Source organism: Chiloscyllium plagiosum, chromosome 13, assembly GCF_004010195.1.
Source record: "Chiloscyllium plagiosum isolate BGI_BamShark_2017 chromosome 13, ASM401019v2, whole genome shotgun sequence".
In the NCBI taxonomy this organism is placed as follows: domain Eukaryota; kingdom Metazoa; phylum Chordata; class Chondrichthyes; order Orectolobiformes; family Hemiscylliidae; genus Chiloscyllium; species Chiloscyllium plagiosum.
In genome coordinates, this window is record NC_057722.1 from 29,573,683 (window position 1) to 29,589,453 (window position 15,771).

A 15,771-nucleotide genomic window follows, 5' to 3' on the forward strand; every position below is an offset into this window, starting at 1 on the left:
ATTGCTAGAGATTTTAACATACCCAGAAATGCCTGTCAGAAGTAATAAGGTAAAAACAATGATGGCAGATGCTGGAAACCAGATTCTGGATCAGTGGTGCTGGAAGAGCACAGCAGTTCAGGCAGCATCCAAGGAGCTTCGAAATCGACATTTCGGGCAAAAGCCAATGTCAGCAGTAATACTTTACACAAACATTTTATAAAATTGCATCTTGTTTAAAGAAAACAAAAAATCAAAAGTTGGGATCTAGAAAGCACTTAACTTGGACGTTATTTACTCTTGGATAATTACAAAATCCAGACTGAACCAAGTCGGTGAGTTGTGAGGCCAGAGCAATGGGTAAGATTGACAGACTGATGGAGTTGAAACTTTATTGCTGGAACAGCACAGCAGGTCAGGCAGCATCCAGGGAACAGGAGATTCGACGTTTCGGGCACAGGCCCTTCTTCAGGAATCATGGAAATGATGGATCAAACAACCAGCTATCCCTTGCCATTGCAGCAATTGTTTTTAGCTGTTGCCTGTTTATTTTTCTTTTGATTGTTGGCATTAAATCAGTTCAGTGATGTTCTTTAGAGAAAGAAACACAAGAATAGAAGGACATCCTTACCTGGTCTGGCCTTGTGAAACTCTGGCCTCACACCAATATAGCTAACTCCTGATGGTCCTCTGAAGTTGCCTCGCACTTAGTGAAACTGTTACAGAACAGTGAGAAGTACATTAAATGGGCCACTTGACTGTGACTAGGTTTTCATTTACAGCATGATGGAGGTACATCCAGCCCAGTTGCCCTTCCTCACTAACATCTAGGAACCAGTGCTAAAGTTAGTCAAGCTCCTCCACATTTAGTACATCAAGAAATGTCTGATGGACCGAAACAGCAAAAGCTAAAGCCTGAGAAACATCCCAGCTATCGAGTTGAAAAAGTGTCTGTCTAGCTGGGCCTTTTTGTTATATATAAATAAATATCATTCCTTTGAGGCCGTAGGTTAGCAATGGTTTGATGTCATAAAAAAAAGTTCAGTAACAATGTCACATTTCATTGCAATTGATATTTTTTTTAGGCCATTGTTGCTAAGTTGCGTTTATTCTTTTCCAGTTGCCTCATATGCCCCACATTAGTGAAAGCTTGATGAAGCGGAGCCTCAAGCCAACAGACCTGCGAGATATGACTATTGGCCAGCTGCAAGTTATAGTCAATGATCTACACTCCCAGATTGAGAGTAAGAATTACGTTTTCTGTTTTTGTTTAATCTGAAGAATACGTGCACATAATATTGATGTACAGGACACTCCAACACATGCAGTTCAAAAACATATTTGGGCACCATACTTTAGAAAGATTTTGAAGGCATTGGAGATGATGTAGAAGAGATTTATAGAATGGTTCCAGAGACTTCCATTCCAATGATAGATTGGTGAATCTGGAGCCATTCTATTTCGAGGTGTATGAGAGGATGTTTGATAGAGGGATTCAAAACTATGTGGGTCTGGAAATAAGGAGAAACTGTTCACATTGGAAAAAAATTTGCAAACCAGAGGACATCAATTTAAGGTGATTGGCAAAATGATCAGAGGGAGCAAGCATTTAGGATTTATATGGCCTGAGAGTATTGTGAAGGCAGGGTCAATTGTAGCTTTCCAGAGAGAATTAATTGCTTAAAGAGAAAATAGTTGGATTGAAGAAAATGGTTGGGGAGTGAAACTAATAGAGTAGCTCTAACAGAATGCTGATGCAGACACAGTGGGCTGAATAGTCTCCACCGTGCCGCTGTTATTCTGTGATTCTTTTCTATACAAGTAGCAATAATATGCACCGAGTCTAATACTGTAATGTACTGACGCAGTGTACAGGATCAGTATCAAATGAAAGTTTGTGTCAAATATCGAGGATATAGAAGGGTTGATGGCCAGCTCAATGAAAAACTGAGGCTTTAAGCAGTGTCCTCAAAGGAGGGAGAAGAGTGGGGAGATTTGGTGGCAGGAAGTTTAAGGGATGGCATGGTAGCTCAGTGGTTAGCACTGCTTCCTCACAGCACTAGGGACCCAGGTTCAATTTCAGCCTCAGGTGACTGTCTGTGTGGAGCTTGTACATTCTCCCTGTGTCTGTGTGGGCTTCCTCCCACAGTCGAGGGTCATGCAGGCTAGGTGGATTGGCCATGGGAAATGCAGGGTTATGGGGTAGGGGGAGGGTCTAGGTGGGATGTCCTTTGGAGGGTCAGTGTGGCCCTGATGAACTAAATGGCTTGCTTCCATGCTGTATGACTCCATGAAATTAGTACCTTGGCAGTTGAAGGCATGGTTGCTTGTTAGCCTAAGCCAGTTAAATCTTTTAACTTAGGAAATAAGGTGGAGTTGACAAATAGTGCATTCTAGCATGAGCTTCATGATGATCTGAGTCAGGGTTTCAAGCCACAGACAAGGGAGTATAGGGCTGCTGTCATATCTTCAAAGGGAGAATTTATTGAAAAAGATTAAAGATATTTATTAAAATTGTTATATTTTTGTTTTCAGTTCTTTTTAAGTTTGTTTTCCTTCAGCCCCTTTGGTTGGTTACTCAGGAGGTATGGTTTTCTTGGGCAGCCTTCTGTTACCTTACTTTGTAATTCTGTGCAAGATCTTGGCAAGTTATCGTAACATGAGGTACATCGCAACTGAACTGAAACATGAACTCAACTGAGGTCCATTTATGCACTTCCAGCAAGGGTCAGTGGATGGCAATCATGAGTAGGAATGTTGAGCAAAGACTTTTTCTGAAGAGAAGGCACTGCAGTCAAGTCTAAATCTTTACCAGCAGATCAGGGCTCGAAGTTCAGCCCAGAATGCAAACCTGAGCCTTTCTGTTCTAATCACTGGTAAAACTTATTCAACCATCAAAGAAAGCCATGTCTTAATTTTGTGTAGAATTTAACAGTTCACCCAAATGTTTTGGTTGTACTTGGATGCAGCTTAAGATGTTTTCACCTTTTAACATCAGGAATTACAAATAGGTTGAAATGCAAGACTAATTAGAATTTATGTAGAACAAATCAGAAAATTCTGCAAGTGGTTTGACTGGTCTTAACTATACTGTTCCAAGTCAGTTTTTATTCAAGCAAATGATAAGTGTGGCTTGTTCCAAAATTGGTAATGCAGTCCAGGAGCAATGCTACTGAGGTTACTGTCTGCTTTTAATGCAACATCACAAATATTTTCTTCAGGTTCTTATGATGTACATTGCTTCCTACAGCCCTCATTATCAAGTGCAGTTCATTGTAATGTAATGTATTTTAGATATTCCTACATAGGACATTGTAATGAATATCTATAACAATACATTTTGAGTATTGTGCTCAAATTTGGTCACACCACACTATAGTAAGGCTGTGGTTGCTTTGAAGAAGGTGCAAGAGAGGCTTACCAAGATGGACAAACTGAGATTATTTTCACTAGAGCATCTGAGGCTAAGGGGTGACCTGATAGAAGAATATAAAATTATGAGAGGCATGGATCGGGTGGTTAAGTCAGTGTTTTTCCCAGGGTAGAAATGTAAAACAGAAGGGGGCAAAGTTTTGAGGTGATCGATACAATAGCAGTGTTTGAGAGGCATTTGAGTAGACGCAAGAACAGGCAGGGAATAGAGGGAAATTGAAGATGTGCAGACAAATGGGATTAGTTTAGAATAGCATCATGGTCAACACTGACATTGTGGAACAAAGGGCCTGTTTCTGTGCTGTACTGTTCAACGTTCTATGTAGTACATGTGCACAGAATAAGAATAACACAAACACTGTGGTAGATTTTTCCAGGGTGTGTCACCACTGATTTAGTTGTTAGCTATCTCACCTCTGGGACTTGAGCATAACAATTTCATCTGATGCTCAGTACTCAGGGAGTGGTGCACTGTTGGAGTTGCCATATTTTTGATGAGAACTTTAAGCAGATACTCATCTTTCTTCTCTGATTAATGTTTCAAAGTCAAGATTATCTGGTCATTGTCATATTACTGTCTGTGGGAGCTTGCTCTACACAAGTCAGTTCCCAACATTTTAACAGGAACTGCACTTCAAAAGTTCTTTGTTGGGAGTGAAGCGATTTTATGTTTAGTGAACCGGAACGATGCTATGTCAGTGGAAGTTCTTGTTTTATTTCAGTGCTCAAGGGAGCAGAGTATTTGAGGGAGAAAGAGAGGGGTGCATCAGAGATTAACACAGTTAGAAAATGAATAAGAATGAGGAGTGGTTGCTACAAAGCAGTTCATTCTCCAGGCAGAAACTTGGAGGCAGCTCGGCCTCACTCAGCCCAGAACTGGTATGAGTGAGAGTGAGACCAAGTGTTAAGACAAACAAAAGTAGGATAGTAGACTGCCATAAAGAAGAATAACATAAAGGCCGATGGTACAACAGATGCCATTTTAGAGCATGTGACTGGGAATAATTAAGGACTGATTTTGATGGAAAGACATGATACCATTCCACTTTCAAAGTGGGCAGGACAGGGGATGAGAGTAGAGACAGTAATGGCGAGGGAAGAGATTAACCTGATGGATTTTTGAAGTTGAGTTGAGGAGATAGGAGGCAAAAGTGGGCTTGATATAGAAGTTCAGCCCTGATCTCATTGAATGGTCTCATGCTCTACTCCTGCTACTAATTGTGTTCTCACAATAAGGTTGTAGAGCAGTCAGGTTAACATAAAGGTTAAGTGGCAACGTCTTAGTGTGGGATCAAATTTGGATGGCAAGGACAGGGTGTTGTTGAGAGGAAGAGAATTCAGGTTGGGTGGAACAGAGAGACACGGAAGAGTCAAGCCAATGGGTGCATAGGGGAGAAATAACCATGAAAAGCACACTGTTAAAGATAATAAACGTGTTCTTGTGGATATCTAATTATGATGCTTAGCTACATTACTATGGGTCAGGACTGGAATTTGCTTTGTACAATTTGCCATATAGTTAACACAGATCAATTCGCAACATTGTAATTTTCTTGCATTATTAGAACCAGGTACATTTTCTAGTCTTTTGACTAGCTTTCAGATCTTTGTTTCTTTGGAATTTTTATGGTGTTTATTAGTAGTCATTACATGGCTAAGGGGAAAGAATCTGAATTGATTTAAATCCTCATGTGGTTTTTTGGCCTGCAGTTCAGTAAGTTCAGTGCCAACCTTGCGTTTTGTGTACTTGTGTGTATTTTTTAATAGATTTCACCTTTTCACAGAAAGCAGTGAACCATTTCAAATCACACCATACAAATGGCATGCATTGGATGTGCTTCAGTTATGTGTATTGTAGTTTTATTTGGATACCAAACACACTGCTCTGTTATTTGCAGTAAAATAAGCCAAACAAAAAATATTTCCAATTATTTGGGAGGGTAGACAGGTTAAACAGTAACATTTGGAAATTGGACAGAAAAGGAATTTATTTTTAACACCACACAAGTATTTTTCAATGTATATGGTATTAGTGTTATGAGTTGCTATCAGAGAAACATTCACTTTTTAGAGAATTGAGAGGATCTTTTGCTGTCTAATTGCTATATGGCATCACATATGAATCTCTGTGGAGCTTACTTGTTATTGTACTCGGCAGGATTGAGTCATTTTCCATGATACAAGTATTCAATAAATTAGAATCTTAGAATCCCTACAGTGTGGAAACAGGCCTTTCAGCCCAACAAAGTCCATACCAACCCTCTGAAGAGCAACCACCCAGTACCATATTATTTTACATTTACACCTGACTAATGCACCTAACATTCCTGAACACGATGGACAATTTAGCATGGCCAATTCACCTAACCTGCACATCTTTGGATTGTGGGAGGAAACTGGAGCATCCGGAGGAAACTCATGTAGTCACTGGGAGAATGTACAAACTCCACACAGACAGTCACCCAAGGTTGGAATCAAACCCGGGTCCCTAGCGCTGTGAGGCAGTGGTATCACCTTTTGTCCCAACCAATGTCAACCCTCACATGAATAAATTTCAAAATCTATAACAGCACAATATCAAAAACAGTAAGAAGGTCAAAGTTGTAGGACATCTGCTATATAGTGATATGAAAAGAATCCACTGGTCTCGCGAATTGAGTGTTTTGGGTGACTGGGTGATTCAATTTGAGTTACTGTAATGGAAAGTATTTCTCTATTACTTGTACAATCTATCCTTTCTCATCTCTGCCAGTTTATGATTCATGCGTTGTACTGTGAGAAAGCTTCACTGCACCCACGTATTAGTTATGCTGTGTGAATAATTCACAACTGTACATGGACTTACATAAGATTCCACTGTTGGGTTGATGATTAATGTCATCCTTGAATATCTCACAAAGTATTCATTGTCAGACGAGAGAATGAGTTTACTTTTAGCATTTGGTTCATTGGATGGTTAATATGTGATAATTCAGTGATACACAACAGAAATTAAAGGGTTACTGTTTCTTTCCTGTTGATTGCTAAGCAGATTGCTGGTTGTGCTTTGCCTTCAATTTGTGGAGTGATAATAAAACAGTTGGATTTACATTAACTCTTAATGCATTTTTGGCCATTTTCTACTAATTTCCATATGAATCTGTCACAATGATTCAGCATTTTTAAGGCTTGGTAAACCTCCACATAAGCAATATTCTTAGTATTCTAGGAATAATCTGAGAGGGGAACACCTCATTTGACATTAATTCTAATGTTGATATGTGTCTTCGGTATATAAAAGAAGATTTGTTGAAAATGTGCCAATAATATCCTCAAAGAGGTGCACATCATGATGCATTATATTTTCAGCTTGACCAATTTATGAGCTCCGAAATGAAATTTAACAAGCACCCTTCATGAAAGTATACCAGTGAAAAATTGGAGAATCTACCATTATATTAAACGTTTTGAAATGGCTTTACTGAATTGTTTTTGACAACTAGACTAAAGTATATCTGGGATTGGGCAGATAAAAATGTTCTAGCTTCAAATTATAGCATGGATTTAATGTAAGTTATACTTCTGTCTCCTAATAAATCTGGCGTCCTTCAACAGATTGAGTGTTTCGGTACTACAGATAATTGTAAAAAGCTAATTAGTGTCAGAGGTAACATGGGATTAGACAAAGTGGTTCATGTGGAGAAAAACACTAGTTCAGGCTTGAGGTATTACAGTATTCTATTACAATAGCTAATACACATTAGTGGTGATTTGTGCTTTAGCAGTTCAATCCCATTTCAATTTAGTGGCATTTTCTTCATCAGGTTGAGTCAGCAGTTTATTCCTGTGATTAAATTTGTGTTGTTGAATGTATTCTACCATGCATTTTTAGAGCAAAGTTTCCATTAGATGTAAGAAAAATTAGTAAAGTGCAAGTATGAAGGTTTGGGTTTTTGTGTCAAATATAGGACATTTAAAACAATCTGCACTGCTATCGATTTGAAATTTTTTTAAAAAGTCATCACTTTATAAAAGCCATTTCATTGGAAAAGAATCAAGGATTAACCATAACAGTAATTAATAAAATCCATGAAGTTATTTTCCCCCAAATTCCATCACAGCTCACCCAAGTGCATAGCTTTTGAAAAAGAAAACTTAAAGAAATAGACAAAATTAATTTGGAATAGAAATCTCAAAACATTCTTGTATTATCTTCTTCAGGATTTATGTTGGGTTTCTTTCATTTTCAAAATTAGAGCATTTTAATTACAAGCCCATAACTTTCAAAAGACGGAGATCTTCGTGATTTCCCTTTTGTACTCATGATACTCCTCTTCCATCTCACTGCAATTTCTTCTGGCTGCTGCATGTTGTACAGCTTTGGTACCTCCACAGTTGAAACGGAATGCAGTTTTTCCTCTACTGTTGCCCACCTCTTTCAATTGAACATCTTTGTTCCTACGTATCTGCCAACACTGAACATCAGCAAGTAAAAAGAGTAAAAGCCGAAAATGGTCATCCATGAGAGAGAAAAACAGAGTTAACATTTCAGATCAATGAAGTTTCATCAGAACAATTTTCAAGACTGATAAAACAAAACTAAAGAAACTTCTAGGTAGATAGTTCCATCTGCACAATCACATATCATCAATTATCACTTTGAGGCTGTAAAGACACTCTCAATCTGTCCAATACCCAGTGAAGTTTAAGTTCACTGTCTATATTCAGTGCATAAATGGATAAACATCAAATCTGTTGACATGAGATTAACATTATACAGTCTTTTCAAATTGCATGTTGCTGTCCTTGGTCAAGCCCTGGGATTCCTACAGGATCTCTGTACTGTGTCACTGTCCCAGTCATCATTCTTTCTTGCTAAATTAGCCAACACTAGCTACATTAGCTAATTTTGTATATACTGTAACTTTTTATCTGGATATTGTCCTTTGACTGGTGTTCAAAATCTTATGATAGTAAATTAAAGTTGGAGGGCAATAATTTCTTGACTAAAATAATTTCTTGTCTTGAACCTTACAATTTTGCATTCTCCAAGAAGCTTTCAAACCGCATTCTCCTACTTTGCAAACCTAGACATTTCTCCATACCTGCTCAAAACTTTCAATATCACATAGTTGCCGTAACTTATATCCTTACCTAACACAGTTTTTTTTCAGTTTTGCCAATTAAATACCATAGGATACATAGATGCCTTTAGAGATACAATTAAAAAGGAATACCTTCACCATACACACTGCAACAGTTCAAGCATGCAGCTCACCAGCACTTTCTCAGCCACAACTGTTGCTGTTGTTACTGGTAACATAAAGCAAGAGTGACATTCTTATGAAAATTGACCTGACCACTTGAATCACATCATGAAATTAATTTATACGCTTGGATTTCAACTGATTATGTTCTGACCATTTTAATGTTAAACCCATCTACTTTTATTTAGCATTTTGTAAACACTTTCAATAAGTTAGAATCGCTTTTTTTTTTAATTCACTCACTGGATGAGGGCATCTCTGGCTCGGACAGCATTTATTGTCCATCCCTGATTGCCCAAAGGGCAGCGAAGTGTCACCCACATTGCTGTGGGTCTGGAGTCACATGTAGGCCAGACCAGGGAAGGACAGCGAATTTCCTTCCCTGAAGGACATTAGTGAACCAGATGGGTTTTTCCCGACAATCAACAATGGTTTTACGGTCATCATTAGAGGCTTAATTCCATCATCTGCCATCATCCTGAAAATTAGTTGAGTTTCTGGATTAATAGTCCAGTGATAATATCACTCGGTCATTGCCTCCCCTGCAGTGCAGTCAATTTCTCTATGCTTTTCACAAATACAGCAACTATATGCCAATAACCCTAAACTCTCATTTCCTCCTCACCCATTTTCCCACTTGATATAAAGGTTGAGTTTGTCTCTCACCCATTGGTTAAGTTGTAAGGCAGGCTCACCTTTATATCGCATGCCATCTTATCCCTGCTTATCCATGGCTTCAAAAATACAGCTTAAACATTTAATACTTCCATAAAGGAATACATGTAAAAGTACATACAAAGAACTGATGTGCATGCAGATTTTTAAAAAGAAGATATTTCACCTTGAGAGCCATACATGCGGAATGAGAAGGGAGAAATGGTGGCATAGCAGTAATGTCACAGGATTAGTGATCCAGAGGGCTAGTGTAATGCTCTGGAGATCATAGAATCCCTACAGTTTGAAAACAGGCCCTTCGGCCCAACAAGTCCACACCCGTCCCTCCGAAGAGTAACCCAACCAGACCCATTCCCCTACCCTATTACTCTAATGCTCCTAACCTACACACCCCTGAACACTATGGACAATTTAGCACGGCCAATTCACCTAACCTGCACATCTTTGGATATGGGTTTAAATCCTACCATGTCAGTTGGTAAAATTGAAGGAAGAGAGAGAAATTTTAAAGGTACCAAGGGATATGGGGAGAAAGCTGGAATATAGAATTGAATTAGAGGATCATATTGAATGGAGGTGTATACTCAAAAAGGACAAATCATCTACTCTTGCTCCTAGCTTTTATGTTTCTAGGAATTTAGTTTTAATCAATAAAATCTGGAAGAAAATTCAGTAATGATGGCCATAGATGTTTTATCAATCTGGCTTGCTGAAGAAATACAGTTTACCATCTTTACCTGGTCAGGCTTTTATGTGACCTCAGACCCAAAGCAATGTGTTTGACTCTTAATTGGCCTCTGAAATGGCCTAAGAACTAATTCACTTCAAGGGCAATTCAGGATGGGCAACATATGCTGACTTTCCTAGCAATGCCCATCTCCCATGAAATAATAAAGAAAATACAAGTTGTAATTGTAAAATAAAGTAGAAAACATGGAAGAAAAGTAGCAATATATTTGTAGGGATAGTGACTTTTCTTTGTTTATGATTGACACAGAAAATTAACTTGTGTATATTTGCTTTAAATATTGAGTGCTGCTGACATCTATTGAGAAAAGCAATATTTTTCCTGCTCTTATGTGAAACTCATTGGGAGAATTTAGTAAATCAAGCATTCCAAAGGAGTTCAGATGAGATAGCTACTAAATCTTTAACAATACTTCTGTAAAATCAAAATTCCTTTGGTTAATTATTGAAAATGTCATTAGAAACATAAAAGGAGGATATTAATTTTCGGTTGTATGCTTTCTTAGTTATCAGTCATGATATTTTGTGTGAAAAGGGGCTTTTCAGTTTGAATTTCTAAACATCTATTGTAGCTACTTATGTAAACCAGGCAAATTTAAATATCAATTGGATAAATGTAGATTAGATTCCCTACAGCGTGGAAACAGGCCCTTTGGCCCAACCAGTCCACACCAACCCTTCGAAGAGTAACCCACCCAGATCCATTTACCCCTGACTAATGCACCTAACACTATGGGCAATTTAGCATGGCCGATTCACCTGACCTGCACATCTTTGGACTGTGGAAGGAAACCGGAGCACCCGGAGGAAACCCACACAGACACGGGGAGAATGACACCAAACCTATTAATTTCAGTTATACTTTTTCCTGCTTCAGTGGTTCTCATCAGAAATCAACCACAGCCACAGATGTTTCGGTCCTGTACTAAAACTGGGGATTTGATGATATCTTGTTTTAAAGTGATACATCTGGGGTCAACTGATAATTTAATTTGCAGCATCATTTGCCATTAGAGACATTAATACCTTCCAGTCCATCATTAGCAGGGTCCAGAGTTAGTATTAGCGAAGGACAGTAATGAAGGAATTTATCTTCTATCCAATGGGTAACATTCATTTCTTATTTATTATGGTAGCTATATTTGCATGACGCATATATGTACTGTCTTAATATCCTAGTTGTTCTGTTGAGCCGAGGTTCTTCTGGTGAAGTATAAACAGAGATTTGTTTTCAATATTTGGTGGTATAATATGGTTTCTGTGGAATGTGATTTGAAAGAATACAAGGAACAGGAACAGCATTTGCTGGGGTTATTTGGGATCACTTTGCCCCTGAAAGCACGAAGAACAGTACTTAGAATTCAGTTTGGAATTTCTAAACTGTGGTGCCGTCAAAGCATACATGTTTCGAGGTTACCAAAATGGCTGGATTTTATATACCTTAACTCAGTATGCTTTTGATGGAGCAGAAGGCTGTAGAGTAAGTTGGGTGCTTAGTCCACCACCGTCCTGCTCACTCCCTTGCTCATCCCAATATACACCAAGTGGATTAGTGCTGAAATCAGCTGCCCACCTGTCATATTTATATAAATAATTACTGGCCATTTAAGCTTGTTAAAAAGCTGTGCTTCCCTTACCAAAGTACAGTCAGCGTGACCAGTCGGGCAGAGGTGACCAACCCAATATTAAAGGCCGCATGGCCAAATGCAGGCAGGCAGGTGGACACCTAATTTGGAGCGAGCTCTGCACATGTCCAGGAAGCCCTCATAAGATGTCACTCCCTCCTTTCCGTGCTGCCTGCTGGACAGATTCGACCCCCTCCCCCACTCCACTTTCTGACTCTGCATTCTCTTCCCACCTGAAAATTCCAGGCCTTACCTTCTCTAGCAGCCATGGCGTGTCAATCCTGGAAGCACTTACTACGTCCTTGTGATGTTGCTGGGATTAATAATGCTGCCAGCCAATCACATTACTGAATGAGGGCTACAGTTCACACTGTTAAGCAAATTTAGCCCACACCGCAGCTTGTTATGGCAGGATTTCTCAATGCCATTCAGTTTCCAGGTGACTTTCCTTCCAGACTGAGCAAGGAGTCATGGTGCCCATCCGTTCCCAATCCATTTTGAGACAATGCAGCTTCTTGAGTTGAGAGGGCTATCTATGATCTCACTTAAGAAGAGGCCTATTGATCTGCTTCTCTTTCCATGGATATATTCACTGTTACACATTCCTGCCTTTTCTAATTAAAAGAATTATTTCAACAGCACTTGACACATGAAGATTAAATGTGAGCTGATAGGCAGCTTTAACAGAATAAGTTTCACTGAATAGAACTGAAAGATAATGTATGTGTATGTGTGTGTGAGAGATAGAGATGACAATAAGGATCTCCATGAATTATTGGCTGTTTATGATTTGTTCTTGTTTACATTCTCTGCACCTAATCACACCATAAATCTGCATTAATAAAAATGACAAACCACCAGAAATGTAGAATGAAATCAAACTGAAATGTAGGATTTCTCAAACAGTCATGCTTTTAAAATTGAGGAAAATCTATATATATGAATATCAAGCCATAACAGTTCTGCTAATGTAGCCCTTGCAGTATATCCATCTAAGGACTGTTAACATTTGCTTGGCCTGACAACTTAAACCAAAATTGATGACCACCAAATCTTACGGACTCCTCTGTGTATGTCAAGCGAATAAAATTATCCTGTCATCAACAAAACAGGAGTTCTAGCTCAGACGATGCTCCATGCAGTTAGAAATATTTGGAGCTGTGAAGAAAGAATCCAAAATCAAGAGACTGTTTGTCTTTGAACATCTTATTGAGTTATGCTGACTTGCCAAACACAAATTGTCCTTTGGAGCGCAGATCTGCCTGATTCAGGTATCAGATGTTGTTTGACAGAATTGCTTCATTAAACGTATTACACTGATGCTAATTTGGAATGGATGACCTTTATTTTCCAGCTCTTAAATGTGGAATCCCATGCTTGCATAGAATTCCTACACTGTGGAAGCAGACCATTCAGCCCATTGAACCACACAAACAGTAGTAAGAGCATTTCACCACCACCACACCCCCCCGTCCCTATAACCCTGCATTTTGCATGGCTAACCACGCCAGTCTGCATATCCCTGAACCCATCTAAACTGCACATCTTTGGACTGTGGGAAGAAACCTGAAACAAATCCACGCAGACACAGTGAGAATGTGTAAACTCGCACAGATGGTTGCCCGAGGGTGGAGTCAAACCAGGGTCCCTGGCGCTGTGAGGCAGCAGTGCTAACCACTTAGCCACCGTGCTGCACTGAAGGCACTGTCAAATATTCCTTAAAGCTGATAAGATTATGGTAATCTTTACCAAATTACGTTTGACTTAAAGGCTAAACACTAATAAAACTGATGTATTGTGCTGAATCTTATGTCTTCTTGGCTAAGTGTCAGTTTTGTCAAATTTCATAGTGGCTTCTCTCCATGAGACCTGGCAGGTTTTCTCATGCTTTCATGTCAAATTCACTAACTACCTACCTTGTCCAGTGGCACCCCTTTCATCTGACCGTGTGCTATTGTGCACCCAGGCAAGCAAGGTGTGTCCAGAGGTGCTCTGCATTGTTCCTGACGTTGCCTGTGACCTGACAGATATTGGGATTCCTGTCCAGACAGGCACTAGGAGATCCTGAGAGATGGAGTGGTGGAGAGGACGAATGTCCTGCTCCCAGGACTAGTAGACTAAGCCACGGCCCAGCAATGCAGGAAGAAGGTTAACTACCTTTTCCATTCTGCAAGGCTAGGTGCCACCCATCTGCATTCTGCCACCTGATACTCACCCCATCTCTTCCACTATGCTCACCTCCCTCCAAGGCACATGCTCTGCTACTCTCACTGTTGCGTGCAACATCTTCCATCACTCACTCTCACCTGCATAAATCCCCCCCACTGCTAACTGTCCAGGGTCTCTATGCTGCCTGCTCACACTCGCTAGAGAGATCCAACCAATATCAGCACTTCCAGATGTGCCACCCATTTGACCCTCCCTTAGTAACTATTCCTGTCTGATTGCAGGGGAAAACAGTCCAGAATAGAGCAGAAAGAGCTAAAACAGGGGCAGAGCTGCACAACAGTTGGCTGACCCTGCCCACCTCTCCAGACTGGTGTCAGTTGTTGCCCTATCGTACTGTGACATATCGACTATGACAAGCTTCCTGTCTTTGTCTGAATGAAATGATGTGGTAAAATAGAAGGACTGTAAGCTTGGTAGGTCTGGCTGAGAGGGCAGAATGGGAAAAGCAAGGACATTGTGAGCTTCCAGGTAGACTCATAGTGTGTGAGCACTAAGAGAGGAAGTGGACACCCTGAGATACAGCCCAATCCAATCTGTTAGCTAGTTGCATGGCCTTGTGTGTGAAGTGTCAGAGAGGCTGGCAAGTATCAGGTGCTAAGGTCCATGGAGTGCACCCGGATGTGGTTGGAGGAACAAGGATGACCTGTTCAGACGGCCATGTCAAGAATGTCAAGAATTTGCAGCATTTGTTTCCTTGCATCGGAAAGTAGGATAGGAAGCTGCAGAATAATGAGGTGAGCTCTGCAGTCAGTGAGGGTGATAATCTCCTGCTAATTAGCATCTCACCACGCCATGGCAAGAATCTCAGCTCCAAGTCTGGACCTTTGTTGGAAAATGCAGTCTAACAATGAGAAAGGCCTCACTCGACTTTTTACACAATAGCCCCAATTTTCCAGCCATTCAGGCCATTATAAGGCTTCACCCTTTGTCTTAAGGAAATACCATTTTCATGTATAGAGTTAAAAGAACCAAAAAAATCACTCAAACTGTTGACTAGCATGGTGGCATAATTTGAAAAATAGCTTCTAAACTGTTCAGATCCATTGGTCTAAATTCAGCTGTTCATACAGTCATAAAGACGTACAGCACAGAAACAGACTCTTTAGTCTCTTAAATGTTGCAATTGTACCAGCCTCCGCCACTTCCTCTGGCAGCTCATTCCATACATTTACCACCCTCTGCGTGAAAAAGTTGCCCTGTAGGTCTCTTTTATATCTTTCCCCTCTCACCCTAAACCTATGCCCTGTAGTTCTGGACTCCCCAACCCCAGGGCAAAGACTTTGCCTATTTACCCGATCTATGCCCCTCATAATTTTGTAAACCTCTATAAGGTCACCCCTCAGCCTCCGACGCCCCATGGAAAACAGCCCCAGCCTGTTCAGCCTCTCCCTATAGTTCAAATCCTCCAACCCTGGCAACATCCTTGTAAATCTTTTTTGAACCCTTTCAAGTTTCACAACATCTTTCCGTAAGGAAGGAGACCAGAATTGCACGCAATATTTCAGCAGTAGCCTAACCAATGTCCCGTACAGCTGCAACATGACCTCCCAACTCCTGTACTCAATACTCTGACCAATAAAGAAAAGCATGCCAAACACCTTCTTTAGTATCCTATCTACCTGCGACTCCACTTTCAAGGAGCTATGAACCTGCACTCCAAGCTCTCTTTGTTCAGCAACACTCCCTACGACCTTACCATTAAGTGTATAAGTCCTGCTAAGATTTGCTTTCCCAAAATGCAGCACCTCGCATTTATCTGAATTAAACTCCATCTGCCACTTCTCAGCCCTCACCACGCCTAACCCCGCCCCCACGACGATCTCCGTCACCACGCCTAA

At 40.2% G+C, this 15,771-nt stretch overlaps 1 protein-coding gene across 2 annotated transcripts in view; it reads left to right on the top strand.

Moving 5' to 3' along the window:
- schip1 (schwannomin interacting protein 1) overlaps nt 1-15,771 on the top strand; it is an 809,528-nt gene that overhangs the window by 782,173 nt on the left and 11,584 nt on the right. For both annotated transcript variants that reach the window (XM_043702129.1, XM_043702130.1), the window contains one exon: nt 1,100-1,223. In XM_043702129.1, the coding sequence (XP_043558064.1) occupies nt 1,100-1,223 (124 nt within the window). The remainder of the gene's footprint in view (nt 1-1,099; nt 1,224-15,771) is intronic.